Raw genomic sequence first — 26,672 nt, 5'->3', positions numbered from 1 at the left:
AGGAAAGCATGGTAAATTGAAAGAAATAGTAAATTTACAACTACCAAAAGCAAGAAATCAACAATAACAAGACAATTAAACAATAAGAAACATAAAACATAAATTGCATTAAAGGAAATAAAAGGAAACAAGAGTGCTCATAAAAACAACAAAATAAAGGAAATAACAAATAAAACTAAGAAAGCAAGGATGTAGCAACAAGAAATTATAAAGGAAACCAGATGAAAACAAGAAATTAAACCTAGATCTAAGAGAATTTAACCTAATCCTAACCTAATTCTAAAGAGAAGAGAGAGCTTCTCTCTTTAGAAACTAACTAAATCATGGTGAAAACTCCTACTAATTGCTCTCTCCCTTGACCCATCTTGAATTCTGCATGAAATAGTCTTTAGAATCAGTTGGATTTGGGTCTGGGAAGCTCAGAAATCGCTCCCAACATTTTCACTTTAATGGGGTCACGTGCGAGCTGCGACGCGTACGCATGGGTCACGCGTATGCGTTGCTTGGCATTTTCTTCTCACGCATACGCACCATGTTACGCGCACGCGTCGCCATGCGACTTCATATTCATGCGTGCGCGTCTGTCACGCGTGCGGGTCGATATATGCCCTCCAAATCCTTGATTTTTCATGTATTCTCCACTTTGCATGCTTTTCTCTTCATTCCTTTGATCCATTACTAACATTTTCATCCTGAATTCACTAACAAATACATCAAGACATCTAGTGGAATCAAAGGTGAATTAAAATTAGCAATTAAAGGCCTAAAAAGCATGTTTTTACACTTAAACACAAATTAAGAGAGAATTACAAAACCATGATATTTTATTGAATAAATGTGAGAAAATTTGATAAAATCTTCTAAATTAAGTACAAGATAAGCCCTAAAAATGGGGTTTATCAACCTCCCCACACTTAAACCAAGCGTGTCCTCATGGTATACTCAAGAAAGAAACAAGGGATATCAACATTTATTCAATGCAAACTATCTATATGCAACCTATCTAAATGCAATCTATCTAGATGAATGCAACTACTTGGTCAAAATAAATCAACTTCCAAGAAAGCATATATGCACATGAGGGCTAAAGGTATTAACAACCAAGTCAAACCACAATTAAATTGAGTTATTAAAAGATTTTACAAACTTGCAAGAAAAGTGATGATTCTAGGTGAACACATGTAATTGAGCAATCGAACCCTCACCGGATATGTATCTGCTCTAGTCACTCAAGTGTTTGGGGTTGATTCACTCAATTCTCCCCTAATTATGCTTTCCAAGATTCTAACAATCAACAATTATTTCATGCATGCATACACATATCATGAGAACTTATCCATAGGTTGTAATGGGGCTAGGGTTAATGTAGGATTGTATATGGTTAAGTGGACTAGAATTTGAATCTTTGATTAACCTAAGCTTCCCACCTAACCTATATAACAACTTATAAAATTTAAATGCTAACCTAACTACCCATAATTCTCACTTTCTCACATACTCGTGCATTCTCTTTAGATCACCACACATATTGAACTTCATTTTGGGGCATTTTGTCTCCTTCTTATTGCTTTTTTTTTCTTTCTTTTTCTATGTTTTTTTCTTTTTATTTTTATTTTGTTTTTTGATTTTTCTTTTTTATGTGATTATATACAAATATCAGTACATATGGTTTAAACATAATTAATGCATGAACATGTATCCAATTCCCAATATTTTCGATAGAAATACAAAACACACCCTTTTTCTCAACCAATGTTCCAAGTTTTCCCACACTTGAATGATACACACACTCACTAGCCTAAGCTAATCAAAGATCCAAATAAGGGATATTTATTGTTTTTCACTTAAAGGCTTGTAATGTGCTAAAATTAAGAACAAGAGGGGATTAAAATAAGTTCAAAGTTGGCTAACAATGGAAGATAAAAGGTAAGTCTTTTTGGGTAAGTGAGCTAATGAAACAATAGCCTCAATCATGTAAATGCATGTCTATACAAAATAATGGACATATAGAATCAAACAAATTAAAGATTACAATCATAGAAAGAGAATAATCACACACAAGAATGAAAATAAGTGGTTATATGGTGTAACCACACAATTAGGCTCAAAACTCACAAGGTTGTGTGTTCATAGCTCAAAAATATGATCCACAATGTATAATTCAAGCAAGTTCTATGAAATATTTTCACTCAAATCAATTGGAATACCCTATAGAAAAAAAATCTTTGGAAAACTTCATCATTTTGACTAAGCTTATTATATATGTATGCAAAATAAGAAAATGCAACTAAAAGTCCTAAAAGACCTAAAAAATGAAATGCAAAGGTATTGGGATTAGAAATTTGTCACCAAAAAACGTCGACTGGTCAGACGACCTCCCCACACTCAAAAGTTTGCACCGTCCTCGGTGCATTCAAAGATGAGCAAGGGAGGTACGATGACTTTCCGAGTTGCCACCTTCAGCTGATGGATCAACCGGCTGTTGCATGTTCTTTCTTCCGCTTTCATTTTAGATTACGACAATCATCCTGAACAATAGAAGACGGGATAGTGAGAGAAGTAAATTCATCAATGATTGAATCCATCTCTTGATCAACCTCTTCAAAGTCTCCAATTATGATATGCCTTGGAGGTTGTACCTCCTCCTCAACATCAATTTCAAGCTTCTTGGAAGGAAGTTCTTGAGATTCCCATGGTGGTTCCGCATCTGCTAAGTCTTCAACCAATTCTTCCTCTTCTTCAACAATCATAGCTTCCTCCAATTGCTCCAATACAAAATTCCACTCTGTGTTCTCCACCGGTGTTTTTAATCTCTCCTTCATGCTAAACTCTTCATTTGATTCTTCACATGTGACCATGAAAGTACTTTGAATGCATGAGTATTGGGAGACCAAAGTGTGTACTACCTTGGTCAAAGTAGCCACAAATTCTAGTCTGTTCTTTTGCATATCTTCTTGCCCTTGAAGTAGCAAAGCAAGAGAATCATCTATTGGGGTTTGGGATGGATAGGAGGGTTCATTATTTTAGAGAAAGGGTTCATAATAAGAAGATGGTTCTTCTTGGTAGAAATATGGAGATAGTGTGTATTGAGGTGATTCTTGGGAGTAATTGTGATAGAATTGTGGTGGTTCTATGGGTTTTCGCTTATAATGGTCACAAGGATGTGGTAGAGAGGGTTTGTGGTATGGTGTATGAAGGTCATAGGAAGATAATTGGTAAAAAAGGCTTGTGAGTATGGTTGAGGGCTATGTGAGGATGAGGTTCATAGGCATATGGTGGTAGTTGTTGATAGCCACAAGGATGTCCACCATAGCTGTTGGATTGATATGCATTAGGGTTTGGATTATACTATGAGAAACCAGAGGAGGTTGTTGCCAAGAAGGTTGATCAATCCCTTGAGACTCCTCCCATCTTTGATTGTTCCACCCTTGATGCACATCCTCATTGAAGCTTCCATTCCCTACAACATAATTGAAACCACACTCATAGCCAAAGTGATGAGAATTCATAGTGAAAAGACAAAATAAAATCAAAAGCTAATAAGAAATAATGAAAGCAAACTCCTAAAACCAGCAACAACTAACAAAGAAGCATATTCACAATATTCACATATATACAATAACCAATAACAAGGCACACATTTGCAATTCCCCGGCAATGGCGCCAAAATTTGATGTAAGGATTTTATGTTGGTAAAGAATTTTACAATAAAATCTCGTTGCAAATATAGTTCTAAACCAACAAACAATCCTTAATCAAGATTTAATTTGTTTGTCACAAGTACAAATCCCAATGAAAATAACCGAAGTATTTAAACCTCGGGTCGTCTCTCAAAGAATTGCAGGGAAGTGTGCTCAATTATTGGTTATGGATAAGTGTTTTTGGGGTTTTGGAATAAGAGACAAGAAAAGTAAATGAAACTCAAATGATAAAAAGGTCTTGGCAAGGGTTAACGGTTAAGGATCTTTATCCTTGTCACTAACCACAATATGATAATTGCAAGGATCAATCCCATTAAATCATCCTCTAACAATTGAAGGAAAGTCAAATGAACTTTATCAATTCTAATCCATAAGTCTTAGCCACCTCACTAATTAACTTAGTGGAAGCTAGAGTCAATGGACACCAATCATCAATCACTTGGACATTAGCAACTCAAGTTCACCTAAGTTACCATCCCAAGCCAAGACCACAAAAATCTACTCTAAAATCCAACTAAGAATTTTATCAAACACTTGGAAGGCATAAAAGGAAAGCATAGTAAATTGCAAGAAATAGTAAATCTACAACTACTAAAAGCAAGAAATCAGCAATAACAAGGCAATTAGACAATAAGAAACATAAAACATAAATTGCATTAAAAGAAATGAAAGGAAATAAGAGTGCTCATAAAAACAACAAAATAAAGAAAATAACAAATAAAACTAAGAAAGCAAGGATGTAGCAACAAGAAATTGTAAAGAAAACCAGATGAAAACAAGAAAACCTAGATCTAAGAGAATTTAACCTAATCCTAACCTAATTCTAGAGAGAAGAGAGAGCTTCTCTCTCTAGAAACTAACTAAATCATGGTGAAAACTCCTACTAATTGTTCTCTCCCTTGACCCATCTTGAATTCTGCATGAAATAGTCTCTGGAATCAGTTGGATTTGGGAGCTGGGAAGCTCAGAAATCGCCCCAACGTTTTCACTTTAATAGGGTCACGTGCGAGCTGCGACGCGTACACCTCACTTGGCATTTTCTTCTCACATGTATGTGTCATGTCACGCGTACGCGTCGCCATGCGACTTCATATTCACGCGTGCGCGTTGATGTATGTACTTCAAATCCTTGATTTTTCATGTATTTTCTACTTTGCATGCTTTTCTCTTCATTCCTTTGATCTATTACTAGCATTTTCATCCTGAATTCACTAACAAACACATCAAGGCATCTAGTAGAATCAAAGTGAATTAAAATTAGCAATTAAAGGCCTAAAAAACATGTTTTTACACTTAAAGCACAAATTAAGAGAAAATTACAAAACCATACTATTTCATTGAATAAATATGAGAAAAATTGATAAAATCTCCTAAATTAAGTACAAGATAAACCCTAAAAATGGGGTTTATCAAGGGTCAGGCTCCTTCTAATTTTCTGGGTTGGGCCTTGGGTTTTCTATATCCATACTGTGGGTTTGCTAGTTTTGGTCTATTGGGGCTTTGAGATTATTATTTTGTGTGGCCATGTGATTTTGGTCTATGTTCATTTGCTATTTTCGGCTAGGGTTGGTTCCTTTTTAGTTGATGCAGGTTATTGGCAGTTTTGAGCAGGTGGGGTTTGTGGGTTTGGGCCAGAGTTATGGCTCTTTTGGGCTGTGTGTATAGCTGAAGGTGTGTTTTTGGCATTAGCATTAGCTTTGTGTGTCCTTTTGCGTCCCTAAAAGCTTTCAGTTGTTTTGTCTTTATTAGCATCATTACCTAACTGCTCATGATTGGTAGGATCATGGCTTTCCTCATTATTTTCTTGTAGAATTGCAAAACGAGATAATTGTACTGTATTGTCCTCTTTTCCTTTTTCTTTTCTTCCCTCGTCATTTCGCATTCCTTCCCCTGTTTTCACACTCCTCCTGCCATGTACGCTTTTCTGGACTAGCATCCAAGGCACATAAGTTTCCTGTGTCTGATCAATGATATTTTTACCCTTTCCATTGTATTTGCTGATCATTACGGCCTCACCCTCTACCTTTAGCGCTGAATTCTGATTTGGATTCTGATTCACTTCTGAGCTCTGCTGGTTTTATGCCGCTCCATTCCCATTTTGAGCTTCTGGACATTAGTTCTTTTCATGCCCTATACGTCCACATCCAAAGCAGACTTGGTGCAACCCTTCATACTCTATCTTATGGGGTTTTCCATTGATTAGATATTGAGAAACCAAGGGCTTATCCAGCTCAACCTCTACATAAAGACGCGCAAACTTCCCTCAGCTTATTTGAGCAGTATTAGTGTCCACTTTAATTATGCGACCCACAATGCCTCCTATCTTCTCGAGGATTGCCCTGTCGTAATATTCTATAGCATGATCAGGAAGCCTTATCCAAACTGCTATGTTATCTATGGTGGCATCAGCCGAATTAAAATCCGGCTTCAATAGTAGAATGGTGAGGTAGTGATCCGAAATCTTCCATGGTCCCTCCATTATCACAAAGTCAAGACGAGTTAAAGAATTTAACAAGGAAAAACTCATTTCCTATGTCAATCACTTTTATGGACCCCATTCTTCCCCACATCGCTTGCAGCCTTCTCTGTATGGCAGATAGAAAGATCTTCCTTTCAAAGAGTTTAACAATGAGGGTTTTCCACCAATCCTTCATGAGTTTGCTCTTCACTTCTTCAGGGATCACTATGTTATAGAGACCGTTTGGCAGCTTCTGAATAGAGATATTTTCTTCTTCCTCCTTCTCCTCAGGAGTAGCATTTTTATCCTCGCTATTAGCTTCATTTCCATCCTCATCTGGCCTCCCTTTTCCTCCACTTCTGACCACACTAGCAAACACCAAACGAAACTTTCTTAGTATTCTCATGTGCATTTTGATCTGCACTAGCATCCTCCTGAATAATTGGTTCCTCTCCTCTGCTACCATCCTCCTCTTCCATCCATTCTTCCACTCTAGGAACTATAGCTATACTTCCAGAGAACTCCACACCTTCTAGTCTCTTACTCTTCTTTGTGTTCCTAGCAGATGACTCCCCATTACCTCCGAACATTTACCTCGATGAGTGTGGATGAGATGCTCCTCCTCTCACAAAGCCACCCCTCATGCTGGTAGTGGCCAAGCAGATGTTGCAAGAAAACTCACCTTTGTGCTACCATAACTCCCAAACCCCACAAACCCGCCCCAATAACTAGATGAAATCTCCTTTGTCGTCTTTATTCTGAATGAACCTTAAAGAATTGGTATACGTCACCACCCACCTCTGCGGGGGCTACACTCTTGAAGATCCTTTTTCTTTTATCAGTCACGATTATGCAGTTATGCTCGGTGGTTCCGTCTTCCTTGGGTCCATATCTCCACCTTGGATGACATTGTTATTACTAAAAATACCTTGGTTCGATGGAGTTCTCTTAGCCCACCGCCGTGTAAAGTGAGAGACAATCTTACGCTGCGTATTAGGTGATGGAGATTTTGGGATAATGGATAATGAATGTCTAATGCTTATTTTGAGTGTTTTGAGTTTTGGACTTGTTTTAAAAATTTAAAAGATTTTGCTGAAAATGAATAAAATGAATTAGGGTGAATATATAAATATTTTTTCCTAGTTTGTAATAATCGGGATTTCAAATTATGGATTTTAGTTATTTACTTATCATGTCTACCTTAGCTTCAATAAACAAACTTGACAATATGCCAAATGCTTGATCTAGATTCTAGACTTCAATAAAGTATATTCTTTTCCAAAGGGCATAACAAGCCTTACGATATCAGTTTCAAAGTTTTCTTTCAAAATCAATCTTCCCTATGCATGATTGGTTCCATACATGATATTCAAAAGCATAGTCCAATCATAAGACAAAGGAATATTAGCCCCCAAAAGGAGGAAATTGAGCAGAGAAAGGTATAAAAAGATCCATATCTCAGCATTTGAATAAAAAAATGTTTGTTGTACTTATTTTACATAGAACATTTTGCCGACTCATCCATCTCAACCGTTGAAAGGAAATGTAGACTTCATCAAAATTCTCTAGCAATGGATGATGGATTTGATACGCAAATCCACCTTTTCATCCCCTTGATGTCCACAACACAAATAGGCCAAACCAACCAAAATAAATGCTATAAAATGAAAGGAAAAACTGTGTCAATTAGTGCAGCTGCTAACGATCTTGTTCATCAATCTTCAGAAAGGGAAACATGGAGAAAACACTGCGTGGTTCAAGTGGCATCTTGAACTCCATGTAAGCACCTAAAATTGATTATTGCAACTTGCAAGTCACACAGAAATTAAATCACATCCTTCCTAAGTTCCAAATTATGCTAGTCACATATAGATTATGTATTCATGTATGAATCACATACTCTTAAATGACAAGGGTATATGCTTTACATATGACACACATAGGACCCATCATTTAGCTCAAATGGTTCAGAGGACCCAATCCCGAACTTCTCTAATACCCCTACAAGTTAGAAGCAAATCGAAATATATTTAAGGTTTTTCTAACGACTGTTCTAAGAAAACTTGTTAAGAAAGTTTTTCTTGTCACAATTAAGATAGTATTCTGTTGGCAAAATGTAGTGAGTATAATTTGGGTTTACTCGAAAGATAGTATTAAGTTAATAGGGCAGGATTAGTTATTACTCGAAAATAAAATAGTATAAATACTAGTATTAGATATTGTAATGAACTATGTCGAATGAAATGAGAGTCTACTTTCCCCCTTTTAATTCTTCTCTCAATTTTGACACTAACAATTCTAATTCTTCTTCCTCAGTCACATTCACCAATCACGTATCCACATCCACAGCACCTAATATCTTCCAATCAAATCAATAACTCAGAATTCATACATACACAAACCTCCTCATAATGTAAAGAACCAAAAGACAGAAAAATAAAAGAAAAGAGGAGAGAGATAAGCCCTCAAATCATACTTCTATATCATTTAATCCACGCTTACACATGACACGCAAAACTTAAACTATCACCATTCATCCATGTCCTAGTTAACGATTTCAGAGCAGAATGATTCACTTGATAGAACAAATCCTAACAGTAGTAGCAAGTAGCAGTATATATGGTTTAGTTTAGACACAAAAGAAAGTAAAGTACAAAGTTCAACAAAAAAAGAGATCTGTACAAGAGAAGGGTATATGATCATCTTAACAATATGACATACATATATAATAAGTAAACTAAACTGGAGGTATGTTAGAGAAAGAGAATCCCTTGTAACCCTTGTAAGCATAATATGCAATCCTTGTGTAGTAGAACCCTGGTATGAACAACAGCGTTCCCAAGATCGCAAAGAACAACCCTATATCAATCATTCACACAAAAATACCACAAATTAAATATTAAAAAAATTCATAAAGTTTTCAACTTCCTCAATTGAGTAATTAATTAGCACAATTTCCTAATTTTCCAGCTGCCCAAGAAGTAAAAAACTCTTATTTTTTTATTCCAAGTAAAAAGTTTTCACCTTTCAGAATTTTAAGTCGAATTCGAGCAGAATAACAAAAATCTCAAAACCCTAAATGCAAGATATTTTCATTTTTTCAAAGAAAAAAGAGAGAATAGAGTGATGGTTGTCACCGTGAGCAGTGTCACCGCCGACATGGTTATAAGCCATGAGAGAACCGATGATGATTCCAAGGGTTCCAAAAACAAGAAGAGCGACAGCGAGTGAGATCTCCTTAATTGGGGGCTTGTTATTCACAGTGTACGAGGTACCCATCATCATGTCCTCGTCCGAGATCGAAAACGCGTGATCCACATACATTTTCTGTTTTTGCCCTTTGTTTTGCAAGAAGATTTCTAAGTATATAATTGTTCGGTGTTCTTGGTCAGTCAGATCGCTGTCTTCGTTGGCGTTTTGTGACTTTGAACGAAGAAGAAGAAGAAGAAGCGGTGGGTTGAAATTCAGCTTTCGCTTGGTGTTCAAGAATGGGTGCGAGTGTGCGAATCGAGACTTGTGTGGCAATGTTAATTAATTAACTCCGTTGAGTTATTCTAGATTTCTAGCTATCCCAGCTGATCTAGACAAGCAAGCAAAGGAGGATGTTACGGTATACTTGATTAATTGTGGTGCATCATACACTTTATTAAACTATTTACATATAACCAATTTCATATCCAAACTAATCCAAAAGAAAAATAGGATTTTTTAATAAATAAATTAAATATTTTATTTACTAAAATACATAATTTGGGAGATATTTACTAATTTATGTTGTATTATTTATTTCGTATATCATTTTTTTAAAGTCATAATACTATATATATAAAAATTTTAATTCATTATATTTCATTTATAATATCGAAACACATATATATTACATTGTAAATAAAATATAAGTATTTGTACGTATAAAAAATTTAATTCCTCAAAATTAAAAAAAGTATTTATGGTATGATTTAGATTATTTTAAAAAATAAGTCGATATAATTTATTATTATTTGATAGAATTAGATTGATTTATCAGTAAAATTTAAATTTAATATAATTTAAATTAAAAAAAATTAAAATTTAGTAAATATTGTCCATGGAGAGATTTTTACCTTTTTCTTTTATTTGTTTTGTATTGCTTTTACAGTTTTGTTATATATTCAAGTCTTTTTGACGAGTAAATCTTCAAAATGGTTCATCAGATTGAGCCCTTGCACTAATGTTACCCTGACTTTTAAAATATTCTAATTGCACCTTTCAGATTGAGCTCTGTGTGAAATTTTGGTCCTTCCATCCATTTTCGACGTCAGAGCGATGAGCTTGCGGTTTGTGGTCTAGACAGCCTGGAGGGTAGTACTTCCATTGCTTGTTAAGAGGACGGTACTACCTACCGCAAGGTTTCTTCTTCTACTCCTCTTCCTCTCAGATCTACTTGCTCTTTCTTGCTTGCTTTGTTGATCCACTCTCTAATCTTGCTAAAAAGTTGATTGATCTTGAGGCTTGCGATCTAACTAGCTTTTGTAGTGTTAATCTGAGATCAGATGTCATTGTGATAGTTCTAGATGATTGATTATGTTCTGTTAGTTTCACCCTAGAAATCTTGATTGAGATCTGTGTTTTGATGACAGGGATGCAAGAGGCCGCAAGGTGAGATTGGAGGAACTCCAGCGAACATGAGTGGTTGTTCTTCACTACAGCCAAGCCCGCAGTCATCGGCGTTTCCAAGCCCTGTTCCTTCCTACCATGCTAGCCCAACTTCCTCATCATTCCCCAGCCCCTCTCTCGCATTGATCCCAACAATTCAAAACCCCTCTTCATTCCTCCTACCATTCATTTATAACATCACCTCCATCCCCACAAATCTTCCTCCTCTTAGAATATCCAATAGTGCCCTTGTTACCTTTTCTCTTTCTTCCCTAACCTCCAGGGGTTCTAAAAGGAAGGCGGATTTCGAATCCCTCTTCAATGTCTCCTCTCTTAATTCATTCCACCATCCTCTCTTCACAGTATCTGTCCCATCTAACCCCTCCCGCTGCCACCAATTGGCTACTTTCACCATTCCCAAAGGTGATGAATCTGATGCTTTCACTGTGTTAGTTTTCAGACAACGACTGCCTCGGCTGTTCCTCCATCGCCTACCATTAACCTTGGAAAATCAGCAATGCAGCAGATCAGTCCCCAGGATTCCATGGATATGAATGAAGGCATGCAATGGGGCCAGGCTGCAGAGAGAGGAAGACCATCGGATTTTGACTTTGAGAATGGTAGAGTGAAGCCATGAGAGGGTGAGAGGATACATGAGGTGGGAGTGGATGAGTTGGAACTTACTCTAGGCTGTGTAAAGGTCTGATGTTGAAAACAATGTTTAGGGCTACCTCCAATCAAAACGGCGTCGTTAAATGGGGTCTGATGTTGAAAACAATGTTTAGGGCTACTTCCAATCAAAACGGCGTCGTTAAATGGGTGGAAGAATCAAGATTTTGCACGGAGTTCAATGTGAAGGGTGCAACTAGAGCATTTTGAAAGTCAGGGGCAATGAGATTTGTGGATGTGGATAAAGAAATGGTTATGATACTATAATTTACGTTTTATTGAATTGAGTATCTTTTTCCAGTTTTTGCGTTTATTCTGCAGAAGCAAATTAAGTCAAAAGGGGATGCTATATTATGTTTTTAAATAAAAAGCCTAAGGGTGCAACTAGAGCATTTTGAAAGTCAGGGGTAATTGGTGCACATGCTCAATCTCAGATTCTCAGGGACCATTTTGGGAATTTACTCCTTTTTGACAACCAAATTCAATTAAGTTGGTCAAAACTCAACAAAAACCAGTTTCTTTAGTGAGAGCGTGAATACACGCTCCAATTCTCTAGCCACTAACATAAGCGTGAACGTTCATATCTTTTTTTTTCTTCTTCTCGTTCTTCCTTCTTCTTCTTCACATTCCTTTTTCTTTTTTGCGTGTTTTCTCCCCATCATCGTTCTTTTATTGCTGCATTTTTTTTTACCTCCTTTTCTTCCTAGTAATTTTGTAGCATTGATTTTTTTTGTTTTATTCCTCTTAAGAGAGTGAACCAAGAAGAATTATGAGAAAATGAAATAAGAAGAAAAAGATAAAAAATGATAAAAAAGAAGAAGTAGAAGTAGAAGATAAGTTGAAGAAAGAGAAGATAAGGAGGAAAAAGAGGAAACGTTTTAAATTATGAAAAATTTATCAGAACAAATAATACCAAAATTTTTTAACAATAACACAATTTTTTTAATTTTTACGCTAAAATTTTGCTACAAAAGTACAAAAATATTTTTTTTAATGCTGTATTTTTTCTTCTTCTTTTTCTTCTTTATTTCTTTCTTTTTTATGTTGCTCTTATTTCTTCTTTTAGAAGCATTGCTTCTCATATTAGACTTGAATGAATATATTTATAATAATGTATTGCAATCTTATTTAGTCGAATGAATATAGGTTTATTCTTTTTCTAGTAATTTTGCAACATTATGTGTTTTTTCTTCTTTTTTATTTTAGTTTTTCTTAATTTTGTTCTTGTTAAGAAAGTAAAATAAGAAGAAAAAGATGAATAAGAAAAGAAAAAGAAGAAGAATGAGGAGGAGGAATTTTGAGTTATCGTTAAGTAATTTTAGTGCATTTTGGATTTAAATAACGTGCACTTCATTTGTGCTTGTTTTGAACTAACTTTGTTCGTGTATTGCCATCGTTAAGTAATTTTGGTGTATTCTAAATTTTATTGCGGTGCATTCTGGATTTTAATAAGGTGCATTTTTTATTTGAATTTATTTTGAACTGAGTTTGTTTGTGTATCGCTATCATTAAGGAATTTCGGTGCATTTTGAATTTGAACTATTATACATACAAAAAGAAGACGACGATGATGATAATAATGATGATGGAGGAGGAGGAGGAAGAAGAGAAAAAGGAAGGAGGAGATCAAAGAAATTCAAATGAAAAAAGAAAGAGGAGGATGAGGAGGAGATGGAGGTGATAGTATGGTGGTGGTGACAACAACGATAATGAAAGAGAAAGATGAGGAAAAAGGGGGAGAAGAAGAAGACGGAGATGATAAAAAGAACGATAATAATAACGACGATGATAATGATGTTGATGATGAAGATGGATGAGAAGGAGGGGAAAATGAAGGAGCAGAAGAAATTAGAATGAAAAAGAAGAAAGTGGAGGTGGTGGTGGAGGTAGTAACGACGATGATGATAAAAAAAGAGAAAAATAAAAAAAAAAGTAAAGAAAAAGAAGAAAACACAGTAGCAACATGAGAGGAGAACGAGAAAGAAGAAGAGAAGAAGAAGAGATGCGCGTGAATTTAAAACCCCTTAATAACTATCTCGTTGTATTTAGATAGATATTTTATTTGATTGTACAACTTTTTTCTTATTTTTAATCCTTCACACGATGTCATGTTAAAATTGCCCATTAATTTCGTAAATTTAAAATTTAAAACCTCCCATTGGTTCCTACTTTAAAATTGCTCTGCTAAAATTTAGCATCTTTACGTTTCTTTTTATTATTTTACATTAAGTTTCAAATTTTAAACAATTTATAATTAACATGTGTTTTAAGGTCATGATAAACTTATCTAAAGTTTTAAAATTTTTTATTTAACAAATTTAAAATAAATATGTTAAAAATTTAAAATTTTTATATTTTAATATAAACTTAATTTTTAACATATACTTTTAAGACACAAAATAGATAAATTTATAATTGTGTATAGATAAATTTTATAATTTAATTTTTTTTAAAATATCTATTTATCTAACAATAATTTGAATTGAAGTAGATTAAAAAAAATATTCAAATCGACATATAACAATCGTTTAACCTAAATTAGACACATATCTTATTTATAGATAGATATACACATATTTTATTTACATTGTAAATGATACATAGTTTTTTTTGTAAATTTTTCATATCTTGTTTGCAAACGAGATTTGATCAATTAGAATCTTATTTACCTTGTTTATAGTATAAATAAGAGTGTAAATAAAATATGTTCATATTTATCTCGTTTACATTGTAAAAAGAATATGTAATACGATTTAAAAATGTAAATATTCCTCAAATTACATATATTAATAAATAAAACATTTAATTATTTATTTATTTATAAAAAATCCAAGAAAAATATTCATTCGTTTCAAGATTTTTTTTATTTAAATAAAAATATTTTATTTACCATTTTAAATTGAAGTAAAAATTTTAATAAATTTGAGCATTAAGTTACATTTTCGCATTCGTTGAGTGTGAAAAAAGATTTTAAAGAGTTTACGCAAGTTATGCCAACAAAAACAAAACAAATTTAGTTTTTATTTTCGCACTAAATAACTCCAAAATGGATCAAATATGACTATTCCAATGAGACATGCAAGAGATTTGCCATATTACGAAACACTTTTTAATTTTGAATTTTGATTCCATGTATTATCAGGAGTTTTTTGATATATGTTATGGGTTTGGACACGGTGATTCAACTAAGATTCTTACAATAAATGATGTTCGAATTGGGTAGCATTTTCAAAACAAGAAGGAAGTTTTAGGTCAGTTTGGATTTATTTTTGAAAAAGGTATTTATTTCTTTTAATTTTTTTAATAGACAAAAATTATTTTATATTTGAATAGACTTTTAAGTATTCAAAATTTATTTTGCTTTCATGTTAGATTTAAAAAAAAATAATTTACTTTTTCTAATAAAAATATTTTTTTAAGAGACACATCCAAATAGGTTTAAAATTAAATCAAAGTAATTTATTTTTGGAAAAAAAAGTACTTTTTGACTCAAAAAAGCTAATACAAACCAACACTTATTCAGTACGTAAAATTATAAGAGTAAACATCTTCGGATTTTATTCATTTGCAATTTTGACAATCCGCACTCTAACAATCGACAAATGATAAATTGATCCTTGAACTTTCTTTTCGTTAGCCAAATAAACCCTTTTGCAAATCTCTTTGTGAATAGTTAGTAGAAGTTGCTGACATGTAAAAATTTCTGAGCTGGTTTGTACAAATGTAATGTCGATCATAACAATTTTTTTAGGACTGTTAAGCCCCTCTATACTTATCAAAACGACAATGCATTGGAGGGATATGAAACATGAATTTCAAATATGTATTGCAAATTGGTTGAGGCTGGGTGAGAGTAGAATAGAGGAGATGATGTTGTCAGGACTGTTCGACAAGAAAGCTCATAAAATCCATGCTGTTGTGACAGAGTCTGGTGGTACCGATAACAAGATGCTGAGGAAGGGTTATAAGGCATTCAGGAAGTGCAAGGAGATGGTTAACAAGCCCGTATTATACTCCCGGTCTCAAATGAGAGTACAAGACCAAAGATGACATCTCGACAAATAATCTCAAGTATCTTTTTGTAAATTTTAACTCTCAATTTTTTTCTTTTAATTTTAATTAATTAATTAGTTAATTGTTTCTATTTTCATGAATTTGGTTATGAAATTGGGTTTTAGTTTCTTGAGCAATATGGAAATATAAGCATGTTGGATTTAAAAGCTGCAAAGGCATGCTAACGTTGTTCTTGTGATTGGATTAATAATTCCATTTGAATTGAAGAGAAGGAGGAGAAGTGGTTTGCTTGGTAGGAGGAGGATGCAGCGATTATCTCGAAATGTAAAGGGTTGGTGGGTACCCTGTAGAAGAGGCTCGAGACTGGTGGTTCTCGGCCCAGGCTTGGGAGTGCGCTGGCATATGAGGTTGAGCAGTTGTTGTCATCATTAAAGACAGANAGAGATGATGCCTAGGCATCTTTAGTAAGTTTTAGGTTTTTTTTTTGAATAATTTTCTTAGGGTTAATTCAAATTTCTTATGCTTTTAGTGAAGATTTTACGACTAATCAAATGTTTGGAAATGTTTTAAGTTTGTTGTATTTTCAGGATTTGTTTTTAGAGTAATTAGGATAAAATAAAAAAAAACACAAAGTACACTCCCAGGAGAAGGAAGAAAAGTTGGCACCAGGCTTCAACTACCCAAGCCCCGCGCCAGCAGGAGCAAGGCCAACGTCCAACACAGGCACCTAGCTTTAGAACACCAAGCTCATCTTTCAAACCTCCAAGCCTAGTGCCCAATTGGGCGCCCAACCTCAATCTCCCAAATCTTGGCACTTTCATAGACTTAGAAAGACAAGAAAAGCCGGCGCCCAACTTCTAGAAGTAGCACCTAATGCCACCCAATTTTAATACACTGGGCGCCCAGCGCCAAGTCCCAGAGACTAGCTTCAAGTGATTTTTCACTTCCAGTGGGCCAAAAATGTATTCAAGTCAAGCGCCAATCACCCAATCCCAGTGCCAAGTCCAAAATCTTTGATGCAAAATTTTGCAAAATCACAACTCGACAAGTGCACCAAATCATATCAAATAATACCACGGTGAGTGGGTTATCATTTTCACGAAGATTAACGGACTAGCAACAATGATTAATTGATCATTCTAATTAGATAATTTAAAAAATAGAAGAATGAGAAAAATAAATGTAAATAGAGGCAAAGTAATAAATAGCAAATAGTGAATGTGAAGACTATGATGGTGAGAATGTTAAGGTTTTAGAGATGTTTACTCTTTAGAAAAATAATCCTTGTGTTCCTTTATTTGAGGCATGCAGAGATCAATCACAACAAATTATAAATAATCAAAATCCATACTTCAATTTCTCTTTAACCTAATTAATCGCTAATTTCTTAGTCAATTATTTATGAAAAGAGGTGAAGCATAATTCTGATTCAATTTCAAATAAGATTCAAGAATAGTCCTTAGATTGAATTGTATGTCACTTATTCAAAACTTATGCTTCTAATGGTACAAAAAATTTGAAAGATTCCTGTATCTTGCATTTTTCCTGACAATCTCATTTGAATAATTATACTACACTCCTTGGTCATTAGCACAATTTCATCTCCATTTAAAATTTTTTTTGGATAGCAACTCCTTTATGAATTCGGCATAAAGAGGCATTTGTTTCAAAGTTTCTATGAATGGAATGTTGATGTGATTCTTTTTGAACACCTCTAAAAATTTGGAGAATTTTCCATCAAGGTATTGTTGCTTGAACCTTTGAGAAAAAGGAATTCTTAATTGATAAGGAGCCACTGTTTCCTTTTTCTTTGGAGCTTCAATTGTTTGTGCATGAATAGTGTCATCCTTTTCTTGCTTCTCTTCTTCAACATTTTCAATTAGTGCCTTGATTTGAGGTTTATTTTCTTTACTAACTATTCTTCCATTTCTCAAGCTAATGGCCTTGCATTATTCTCTCGTGTTGAAAATTATATCACTTAGAAAAGTATTGTGTGAGCTCTTTGTGAGTTGCTTGGCAATTTATCCTATTTATACTTTTAAATTTCTAATTGATGCATCTTAATTTTGGAAGTTGACTCTTGTTTTATCCATGAATGTTTGAGTTTGTTGCATGAATGTAGAGGTGGATTGGGCTATTGTGGTATTAGCCTGAGATAAGTTTTTAATGGTAATTTCAAGGGAAGAGAATTTGGTTTTAAGAGAAGAAAATTTGGTTTCTAAAGAAAAAAGTCTTTGGTGAATTTATGGTTGCATGGGCTTGGATTGTTGTTGATGAGGTGCATTGAAGGTCTTTGACTCTTGATTGCCCCAGCTAAAATTGGAATAGTTTCTGCATCATGGGTTATAAATTTTTGAGAAGGGATCATTGGTTGGTGGCTTTTGAAAATTTTTCATGTAATTTACTTGCTCACTGGTAGCTTGTTCTCCTTAAAACAATACACACTCTTCCTCCTTGTGAGCTCCTCTACACAAGTTACATACAACAACTTGTGTTCTCACTGCAGATACTTGCATGTGGCCTATATACTTTATGAGTGAGGTAATTTGTTGAGACATCACCTTGTTCTGTGCCAAAATAGTGTTCAAAGTATCAAGTTCCATCACACCTCTCTTTATAGCTCTTTTAGAGGAGTACAAATACTAGTTGTTGGCCACTATCTCAATCAATTCTAAGACTTTTTTAGTAGTCTTCATGTGCATGGAACCTCCGGCTGAGGAATCCAACAAAGTTCTAGAAGTAGGAGTAAACCTATCATAGAAGATTTAGAGTTGCACCAAATCACCAAACATGTCTTGGGAACACTTTATCAACATTTTTTTGTACCTTTCTCAAACTTCATAAAGAGATTCTCCATCTTTTTGAGTGAAAGTTTGGATATCATGTCTCAGCTTTGCCAACCTTTATAGTGAAAAAAAATTGGTTAAGAATTTATTGGCCAAATCATCCTATGTTGCAATGTCCTATTTTGGTTGAGTTTTGAGCCACTGCTTGGGTCGGTCCCTTACAGAGAATGAGAACAACATCAAGCGATAAGTTTCAGCAGAGACGCCATTGGATTTGACTATGTCACATTCTTGTAAGAAGCTAGATATGTGCAGATTTGGATCTTCTTGAGGACTTTCATGAAATTGGCAATTTTATTGAACCAGGGTAATGAGTGAAAACTTCAACTTAAAGTTGTGTGCCTCTACAGTGGGCCTCACTATGCTACTCCCACAACTATTACTTGTGGGAGTAACATAGTCTCCAAGAGTCCTCCTAGCATTGGAATTATTATTGTTGTTTGCCATGCTTTCTAACTCCTCAACTTCTTCTAACTCCTTCTGATTTCGAGACTTCTTTCTCAATTGGTGGAGTGTTCTTTCAATTTTAGGATAAAAGAGGAGTAATTTCTTATCTTTGTTTTGCATGCAAAATAGAGAAAGAGAAAGGAAAAAAGTGGAATTTTCAATGTCACAGTGGAGAGATTTTCAATGAGTAGCAAAGAAAAATAAAAGATCTAATTTAGAGAATCAATTAATGTAGTAGTTGTCAATCTCAATTAATTCCCAGTAATAGCGCCAAAACCACAACTCGACAAGTGCACCGAATCGTATCAAGTAATACCACGGTGAGTGGGTTTTCATTCCCATGAGGATTAACGGACTAAGCAACAACGATTAATTGATTATTCTAATTAAGCAATTCAAGAAACAGAAGAATGAGAAAAATAAACGTGAACAGAGACAAAACAATAAATAGCAAACAGTGAATGTGATGATGGTGAGAATGTTAAGGTTTCAGAGATGTTCACTCTTTAGAAAAATAATCCTTGTGTTCATTTATTTGAAGCATGCAGAGATCAATCATGACAGATCATAAATAATTAAATTCTAATTTCTTGGTAATTCAGTTTCTCTTTAACCTAATTAATTGCTAATTCCTTAGTCAATTATTTAAGAAAAGAGGTAAAGCATAATTCTGATTAATTTCAAATAAGATTCAAGAATAGTCGTTAGGTTGAATTGTATGTCACTTATGTAAGCTAGTCCCAAACAATTGAAACTTACAGGAAAGAATGATTTCAAGAGTTTTCTAGTCTGAAATTTTATGTCACTTATTCAAACTAGAGCAAGTAAAATCACAAAGTGTCACATACTCTTTGAAACACTATTCCTAGTTAAATAAAAAGTTTTGAGAAAGAGTTTTTAAGCTAATTCCAATAATACTTTTTCCAAAGTAATATTTAGAATTCAAAACAGAGTTAGAATATTTTCCAATAATTCTAAATCTTTAGGGATGAAGAACGAATATTTTCCAACAATTCTAAATCTTTAGAGATGAAGAAAGAAAACTCAATCATGAAATAGATCAAATCATAAACCTCAAATAAAGTAAAACACTTAGATTAATAATCCATAAAAAGATGAATAGAGCTCCTAACCTTAACAAAGGATATTAGTTGCTCATAATGCATAAACAAAAACCCTGAATTCTGAAAATGGCTGGAAGAGGAAGAGAAGAAGAAGAGAGACGTGATTGTCTCGCTATTCTTTAAATACTAACCCTAAATCTAATTAATTTAGAATCAAACTAAATCAAATTAAAACATAATCAAATCTAAACTAATTAATATTCCTTCAATAGTTTTCCATCCTAAGTCAAGCTTAGATCATTTTTCATAATTGTCAATCAATGCTTCAAATCATGGGTCTTGTGCTCAAGCTTTAATCATCAACTTAAATGTTCAAAGGATTGGAGATTAAGAGAGATTTAGCAAGGAATCACAAGCCCTGGGAGTGGCCCATGAGGGTGCGTGAGGCGCATGGATCCACACGGGAAGCGCAGCTCAAGGGAGGAGGAATGAGAGGCCTCTATGAAGCTATGTGAGGCACATGGGACCATGTATGAAGCGCAAAATGTAGATGTGAGGTGCAGGCAAGGTGGGTAGTCCCTAGATATGAAGATGGTGGCTACATGAGGCGCATGGAGGGAGGCGTGAGGCACACCAAACCATGCATGAGGCACAGAGGCCTCTGGAAGGACTTGTAGGCTTGGTTGTCCTTGGAGCTCTTTGTGATGTACACAAACTCCTCTTCTTTGTCCAGAAGCTCCTCTTGTTTAGCTCCTTCCATCCTTGTCTTGCTTGTTGTTATTGCTTGCCCTTCTTTCTTTTTGTCTTCGCTTGATTTTTTTCAAAATTCTCCTATAATAAAAGAAATTCACACACTCAAAGTAATATACACTAAACCATAAATTGATTACTTAAAATAACAAGAATCATTAGTTTATGGACTGAAATTAAGAGAAAAAACTACTAAAGATGCGGATGCATCAATCTTCACCCAGAAAGCTTCAATTCAACTCAAAAGATTCAAGATTTGAATGATTAGTTAATATTAACTTCTTTCAAAAAGATAAAATTTGGTTGTTAAGATTTAGTTTAAGATTACACTTGAACGGTTGTTTTTATCTATCTTATTCTTCAAAAGATAAGATTAAATTTAGCTTTTGAATTTGAATTCTAGGTTAGAAGTTAGGATATAAATAAGTGAACGTATGGTTCACAAAAGGGGATCGTCGAGTCATAACTAGATTCATCCAGCACCTCATTAGTTTTAGATTGTCATGAGTAACTAAATCTCTCTTGTTAAGTGTTAGGAGCTCTATTTGATTTTATGGATTAGTAATATAAGTATGTTCTTTATTTTGATTAATGCATTAATACTTTTTCAAGATTAAGTCTCGTTCTTCATCTTTAATGTTTAGAAATATTGGAAAATATTCTAATTCTATCTTGGATTCTATTATTACTTTGAGAAATTTAATATCGGAATTAGCTTGAAACTCTCTCTCATGATTTTCAACTTGATTAGGAATAGTATTTTGAAAGTTGTGCGGCTTTAAATCGAAGCTGTGCTTAACCTCTCCTCTTAATTAGTTGACCAAGAGATTGGTGAATAATTAAGTTAAGAAAAATTAAATAGCCAAGGAATTAGAATTTGGTTATATGATTTTCCGTGAAAGTATTTTTGCATGAGTAAAAATAAGAAAACATAAGCATTACTTTTCTAAAAGTTAAACATCTCCGAAGCCTTTAACATCTCCTTCACTGATTACTTTTCCAAATTCATAAGCATTCTCTCATTCATAAACAAACACTCTCCTTTATTGTTCCTTACTATTTCCGGATTCGATTTCAAGATTCACACCCTCTTGCTAAGGTTTGATAGATCTAATAATTAGAATGTTCAACTAGAAGTTGCTTGATTCAATCATTTAATTCTCATGGGAACGATATCCACTCACTATAGTATTACTTTGAGCAATTTGGTGCACTTGCCAACATTTAAATGTATCAAGTTTTTGGCTCATTGATGTGGAATTTTGCAAAACTACAACTCCGCAAGTGCACCGGATCGTATCAAGTAATACCACGGGAGTGGGTTATCATTCCCACAAGAATTAATAGACTGAGCACACAAGAGTTAATCGATTATTCTAACTAGACAATTGCAAATTAGGGTTTCTAAATATCAAATAACAAAAGTAGACGATTAAATGAAGGCAATTTATAAAATGTTGAGAAAACAGTACGAATGGAATGCTAAGATTCTAAAGGTGTTTAAAACATCAAGAAAAATGCTTTTCTCTATCTACCTTAATCATGAAAATATATATCTTACGGCAAATCCTAATTAACCAAACTCCAATTCCTTGGTAATTCGATTTTTCTTAACTTAACAAATCATCAATTCCTTAATAAATCAATTATGATAAAAGATGAAATACACAAACTGATTCGTAAGCCACACAATTATGAAGATTTAAACCTAATTGATTCAATGTCATTTATCAAGCCAAGCTCAAAACTTTTAGAATTGAGAGAAGAGGTTTTCAAGCTTCATTCTATCAAACAATCTTTTCCAAAATACATATAGAATTCAATTCAGATTCAAGCTATTTCTTAATAAACTCAAACCCTTGTGATGAAGAACGAAAACTAAATTCTTAAGAAAATATCAATGCATAACTCAAGAATAGAAAAGTAAGAACATTAATGCATGGTAATAAATAGAGCTCCAAACCTTAACAGAGGAGATTAGTTTCTCATGATCAAAGAAAAATCAAAATTCTCAATTGTAAAAATGGCTGGAAGAAGAAACTCACGTGTGTAGCTCCTTCCCTTTTTATACTAACCCTAAAAACTAATTTAGAAATCAAACTAATTAAAAAAAAACTTAATTAAATCAAATTTTATTCATTAATTCTTCTCAGAGAGTTTTTTCCTTTCAAGATAACCTCCCTTGATCTTCTACACAATTGGTAATTAATGCTTGATTTTATGGGATTATACTAAGTCTTGAATTACCCACTTAGATGCTTGAAGAATAAAAGATTTGATGAGTAAATTAAAGGCTTATTGGAGGGCTTTGTTTGGTGCATTATATGCAGGCTGCTAGACTTATAATGCATGGGCTTCAATTGGCAATGTCTGGCCTCTATTTGCTTTGCACGTATAATGCAGGGCACCCCATGTATAACGCATGGCTTCATGTAAGCCCTGGAGGTGTCCAAAGTCCATGCATTATACGCACCATTCCATATGTAGGTCACCTCAAGTATAACGCATAGCTTGGGGGTTGCTACTGGAACGCTTCATTTGGTGCGTTATACACACTATTCCATACGTATAACACATGGCTTGCTTCCTGGCTGTCATGGCCCGAACCAAGCCATGACTGGCACTCAAGGGACAAGTTCCTCTATAAGGCAAATGATCAAATTTTCAAAAAAAAAAAGGGACAGAATCTCCTCTACTCCTAGGACCTTACCAACATGAATATTATCTTTTTGTATCACTAATAAACATTCATTTTCAAAGGCAACAACAACAACATATTCGAATCATATCCATAACCAAACATGTCAAAAGTCACATCATATATATTAAGTTGATAACTAAAATGTATAGTTAAATCTATACGTTTCACATAACCAAGTCATAATTACTATCTAAACAGTTCGAGATTCAAAATAACATAACCCACACGAAGATCCTGCCTGTGACATATGGAGTATTGACATAATCTAGAAATTATTAAGATCTACTGAGGGGCGGGTGGAATAGAACCTGGAATAACACCTATATCTGAAAAATATGGGAATATAATAGAGTGAGTTTCGCAACTCAGTGAGAAAACATTATATCTATAACTCACACAAGATGATACAAACTTTACCTTAAAAATAATATTTCTTTTTGGAGATAAAAATTTATATTAATTAAATATGCGAATAATTAGATAAATAATTAAACGGATGAACTAAAATGGGAGTTCTCATTTCAGAAGTAAAATCAAATCGAATATTACACACTTAGGGCGGCTCCAACTCTAAGGGTAGCCCTTTCCTCTAGTTTGCCCGTACGATATAACAAATTCAACGTGTGGCCTACACGTTAGGCTAGCAACGCCCCTGCTAGCTGAGGTCTGAGCCAAATGCATCTAGATTAACATCATAACCATCGTTAACTACAGTTTTTTAGTCCAAGTCTCCCAAACCAATTCAGACCAAATCACACATTACTAAATTTCATAAAAATAGAACATATATAAGAATGCATACTAAAATTTAAATTAAGTTTAACAAATTCAAATAAGGAAAACATGTATGCTTAATAAAATATATAAATATCATCTCATGTGTATTTTTATAAAATTATGAGTTTTTCAAAAATCGATATTCATTCTAATAATCCAAAAATTACAATAATAAAGTATTTTCAAATGCTAAAAATAATGATTCAATTTAAATATTGATGATAGTATACTTAAAAACAATTATAGACATAATATCCACTCACAACTTGATTCTAAAGAACTGAAAGCAACTCTGAGCACGCTACCGAGCTAGCAAATAATGTCCAATAACTCTACAACTCTAGAAATATGACAATAATAATATTTGTGAGCTAATAATATTGTCAATTAATAAAATCTTACTCAATTTGACAGAAGTTGAGAGAAGTCAAAAACAGCAGGCAAAGAAAAAAAAGAAAGGAGAAGGATTGACAAATAACAAAGTTTTGAGCATAGATGACCAAGGATCTAGTTATGTGTTTGTGGTGTTTGTGTTCAAGAAAAGGCTTGGATAAGTAAATCTGAGGAGTGCTTCATTACCTGGTAACTTGAGTGAACTAACTTGGGATTATCGATTGAAAGTCCACAATTAAAAGCCACCTTGTCACAAAATATTTAGAAATCCAAAGAGGTTCTAGACACCAATGTCTGGAAGTAATCCCTGGTTATATGCTTGTGGTGTAGATGTGTCAAAAAGAGACTTGAGTGATTAGATCCTTTGGGGTGCCTTATCGCCTGGTAACTTAAACCAACTAGTTTGGGATTACCGATTTGAATCTTATTATCAAAAGTTGCCTTGAGATAAAATATCTAGAATTGAATGAATCAAAAATTCTCTCTGAAATAAAATATAAGAACTTGGTTCAAGGATCATGAAAATGCAATAAGGAAGTCTCACAGTTTCATTCAAGTCTGAGTTTAGGAAAATTCTTCATTCTTAAAATTTTAAGGTTTCAAAATTCATCCAAACAGAAAGGTTCAGTCATAATCACCATGCCTAATTAATCTCATTGACCAGGATGGATACAAACCTTCAAAGATTGACTCAATTCTTGTTCAATCAATTAAATTCTGTCTTATCTATATTTTTCCTAAATCCTTTTGCTTGAGAACAAGCAACATTTCAAGTTTGGTATTGTGATGCATTTGCATCATTTGTTATTTTTCTTTATGAATTTCATTTAAATAGTAATAATTTTTGTTTTCTTTTAGCAATTAATTCATAGATTAGTAGAAAATTTGTTTAATGTCTTGAATAATGTATTTCAGGATATTTTGAAGATAAACCAAGCAAAATAAGACCCAAGGAAAGAAAGAAGAGCCAAAAACACACTTTCATGCCAAGAATACATTTGAAGTTAAGGCTACACTTTGAAGGACACACTTTTAGGGCCAAATTTAAGGAATTGGATCTTAGAACCATTGTTGTCCAACGTGGAGGAAGTGGTGTCCAACGGTGATCATGCGTACGCATTCATGATGCGTACGTGGAAATATAGCAGCAAGGAAGAAACATGTGTACACATTAATCATGAGTACACACAAATCTAGTTGATCAAGAAGGTCATGCGTACGCATTCTTCAAGCGTACGCTTGTTTGAAGCAAGTTTCCAATGTTGTGCGTATGCATCCTTCATGCGTATGCACAACCAATGCCATATGCAGGATCATGCGTACGCATCCCTCATGTGTACGCATCCCTCATGCGTATGCACGAATCCCGTTTTGTGTCCCACGCTAGTACCTTGACGTGCCACGGCTGGTACTTCACATATTGAATTTTTGGGCCATTTAGTAACAAATGTGTATGCCGTCCCACGGCTAATCCTTGGCGTACAACGGCTAGCACCTGAAAAGAATATTTTGGGCCAAAATGATGAAAGAAAGCTTGGAATTCCATGGCTCTACTTTGGCGTGCTACGGCAAGGGTAAAATAGGCAGTATTTTGGGCCAAATAGAGTGACAATTGGCTTGGCGTCTGATGAGCGGATAATTTATACGCTTTTTGACATTGTTTTCAGTATGTTTTTAGTATGTTTTAATTAGTTTTTATTATATTTTTATTAGTTTTTAGTTAAAATTCACTTTTCTGGACTTTACTATGAGTTTGTGTGTTTTTCTGTGATTTCAGGTATTTTCTGGCTGGAATTGAGGGTCCTGAGCAAAAATCTGATTCAGAGGCTGAAAAGGACTGCAGATGCTGTTGGATTCTGACCTCCCTGCACTCAAAGTGGATTTTATGGAGCTACAGAAGCCTAATTGGTGCGCTCTCAACGGCGTTGGAAAGTAAACATCCTGGGCTTTTCAGCAATGTGTAATAGTCCATACTTTGCCTGAGATTTGATGGCCCAAACCGGCGTTGCAAATCAGCTTCAGAATTCCCAGCGTTTAACGCTGGAACTGGCATAAAAATTGGAGTTAAACGCCCAAACTGGCATAAAAGCTGGCGTTTAACTCCAGAAAAAGTCTCTACACATGAAAGCTTCAATGCTCAGCCCAAGCACACACTAAGTGGACCCAGAAGTGGATTTTTATGTCATTTACTCATTTCTGTATACCCTAGGTTACTAG

General features: G+C 34.2%; 1 protein-coding gene and 1 pseudogene across 1 annotated transcript; one reads left to right on the top strand and one right to left on the bottom strand.

Annotated features, from left to right (window-relative positions):
- Window positions 1-8,617: 8,617 nt before the first annotated feature.
- LOC107478805 (uncharacterized) lies at window positions 8,618-9,716 on the bottom strand. Its single transcript, XM_016098939.3, has 2 exons — window positions 9,297-9,716; window positions 8,618-9,018 (listed from the first exon to the last, which is right to left on the bottom strand). Exons 1-2 carry the CDS (start codon window positions 9,481-9,483, stop codon window positions 8,897-8,899), a joined length of 309 nt encoding a protein of 102 aa, XP_015954425.1. The 5' UTR covers window positions 9,484-9,716; the 3' UTR covers window positions 8,618-8,896.
- A 748-nt stretch (window positions 9,717-10,464) lies between these two features.
- LOC107478817 (BES1/BZR1 homolog protein 2-like) lies at window positions 10,465-11,830 on the top strand (annotated as a pseudogene).
- The last annotated feature ends 14,842 nt before the right edge of the window (window positions 11,831-26,672 follow it).

Source organism: Arachis duranensis, chromosome 3 (genome assembly GCF_000817695.3).
Source record: "Arachis duranensis cultivar V14167 chromosome 3, aradu.V14167.gnm2.J7QH, whole genome shotgun sequence".
NCBI classification, from domain to species: Eukaryota; Viridiplantae; Streptophyta; class Magnoliopsida; order Fabales; family Fabaceae; genus Arachis; species Arachis duranensis.
The sequence above is the reverse complement of the archived record's forward strand: the minus strand, read 5'-3'. Positions and strand labels throughout refer to the sequence as shown.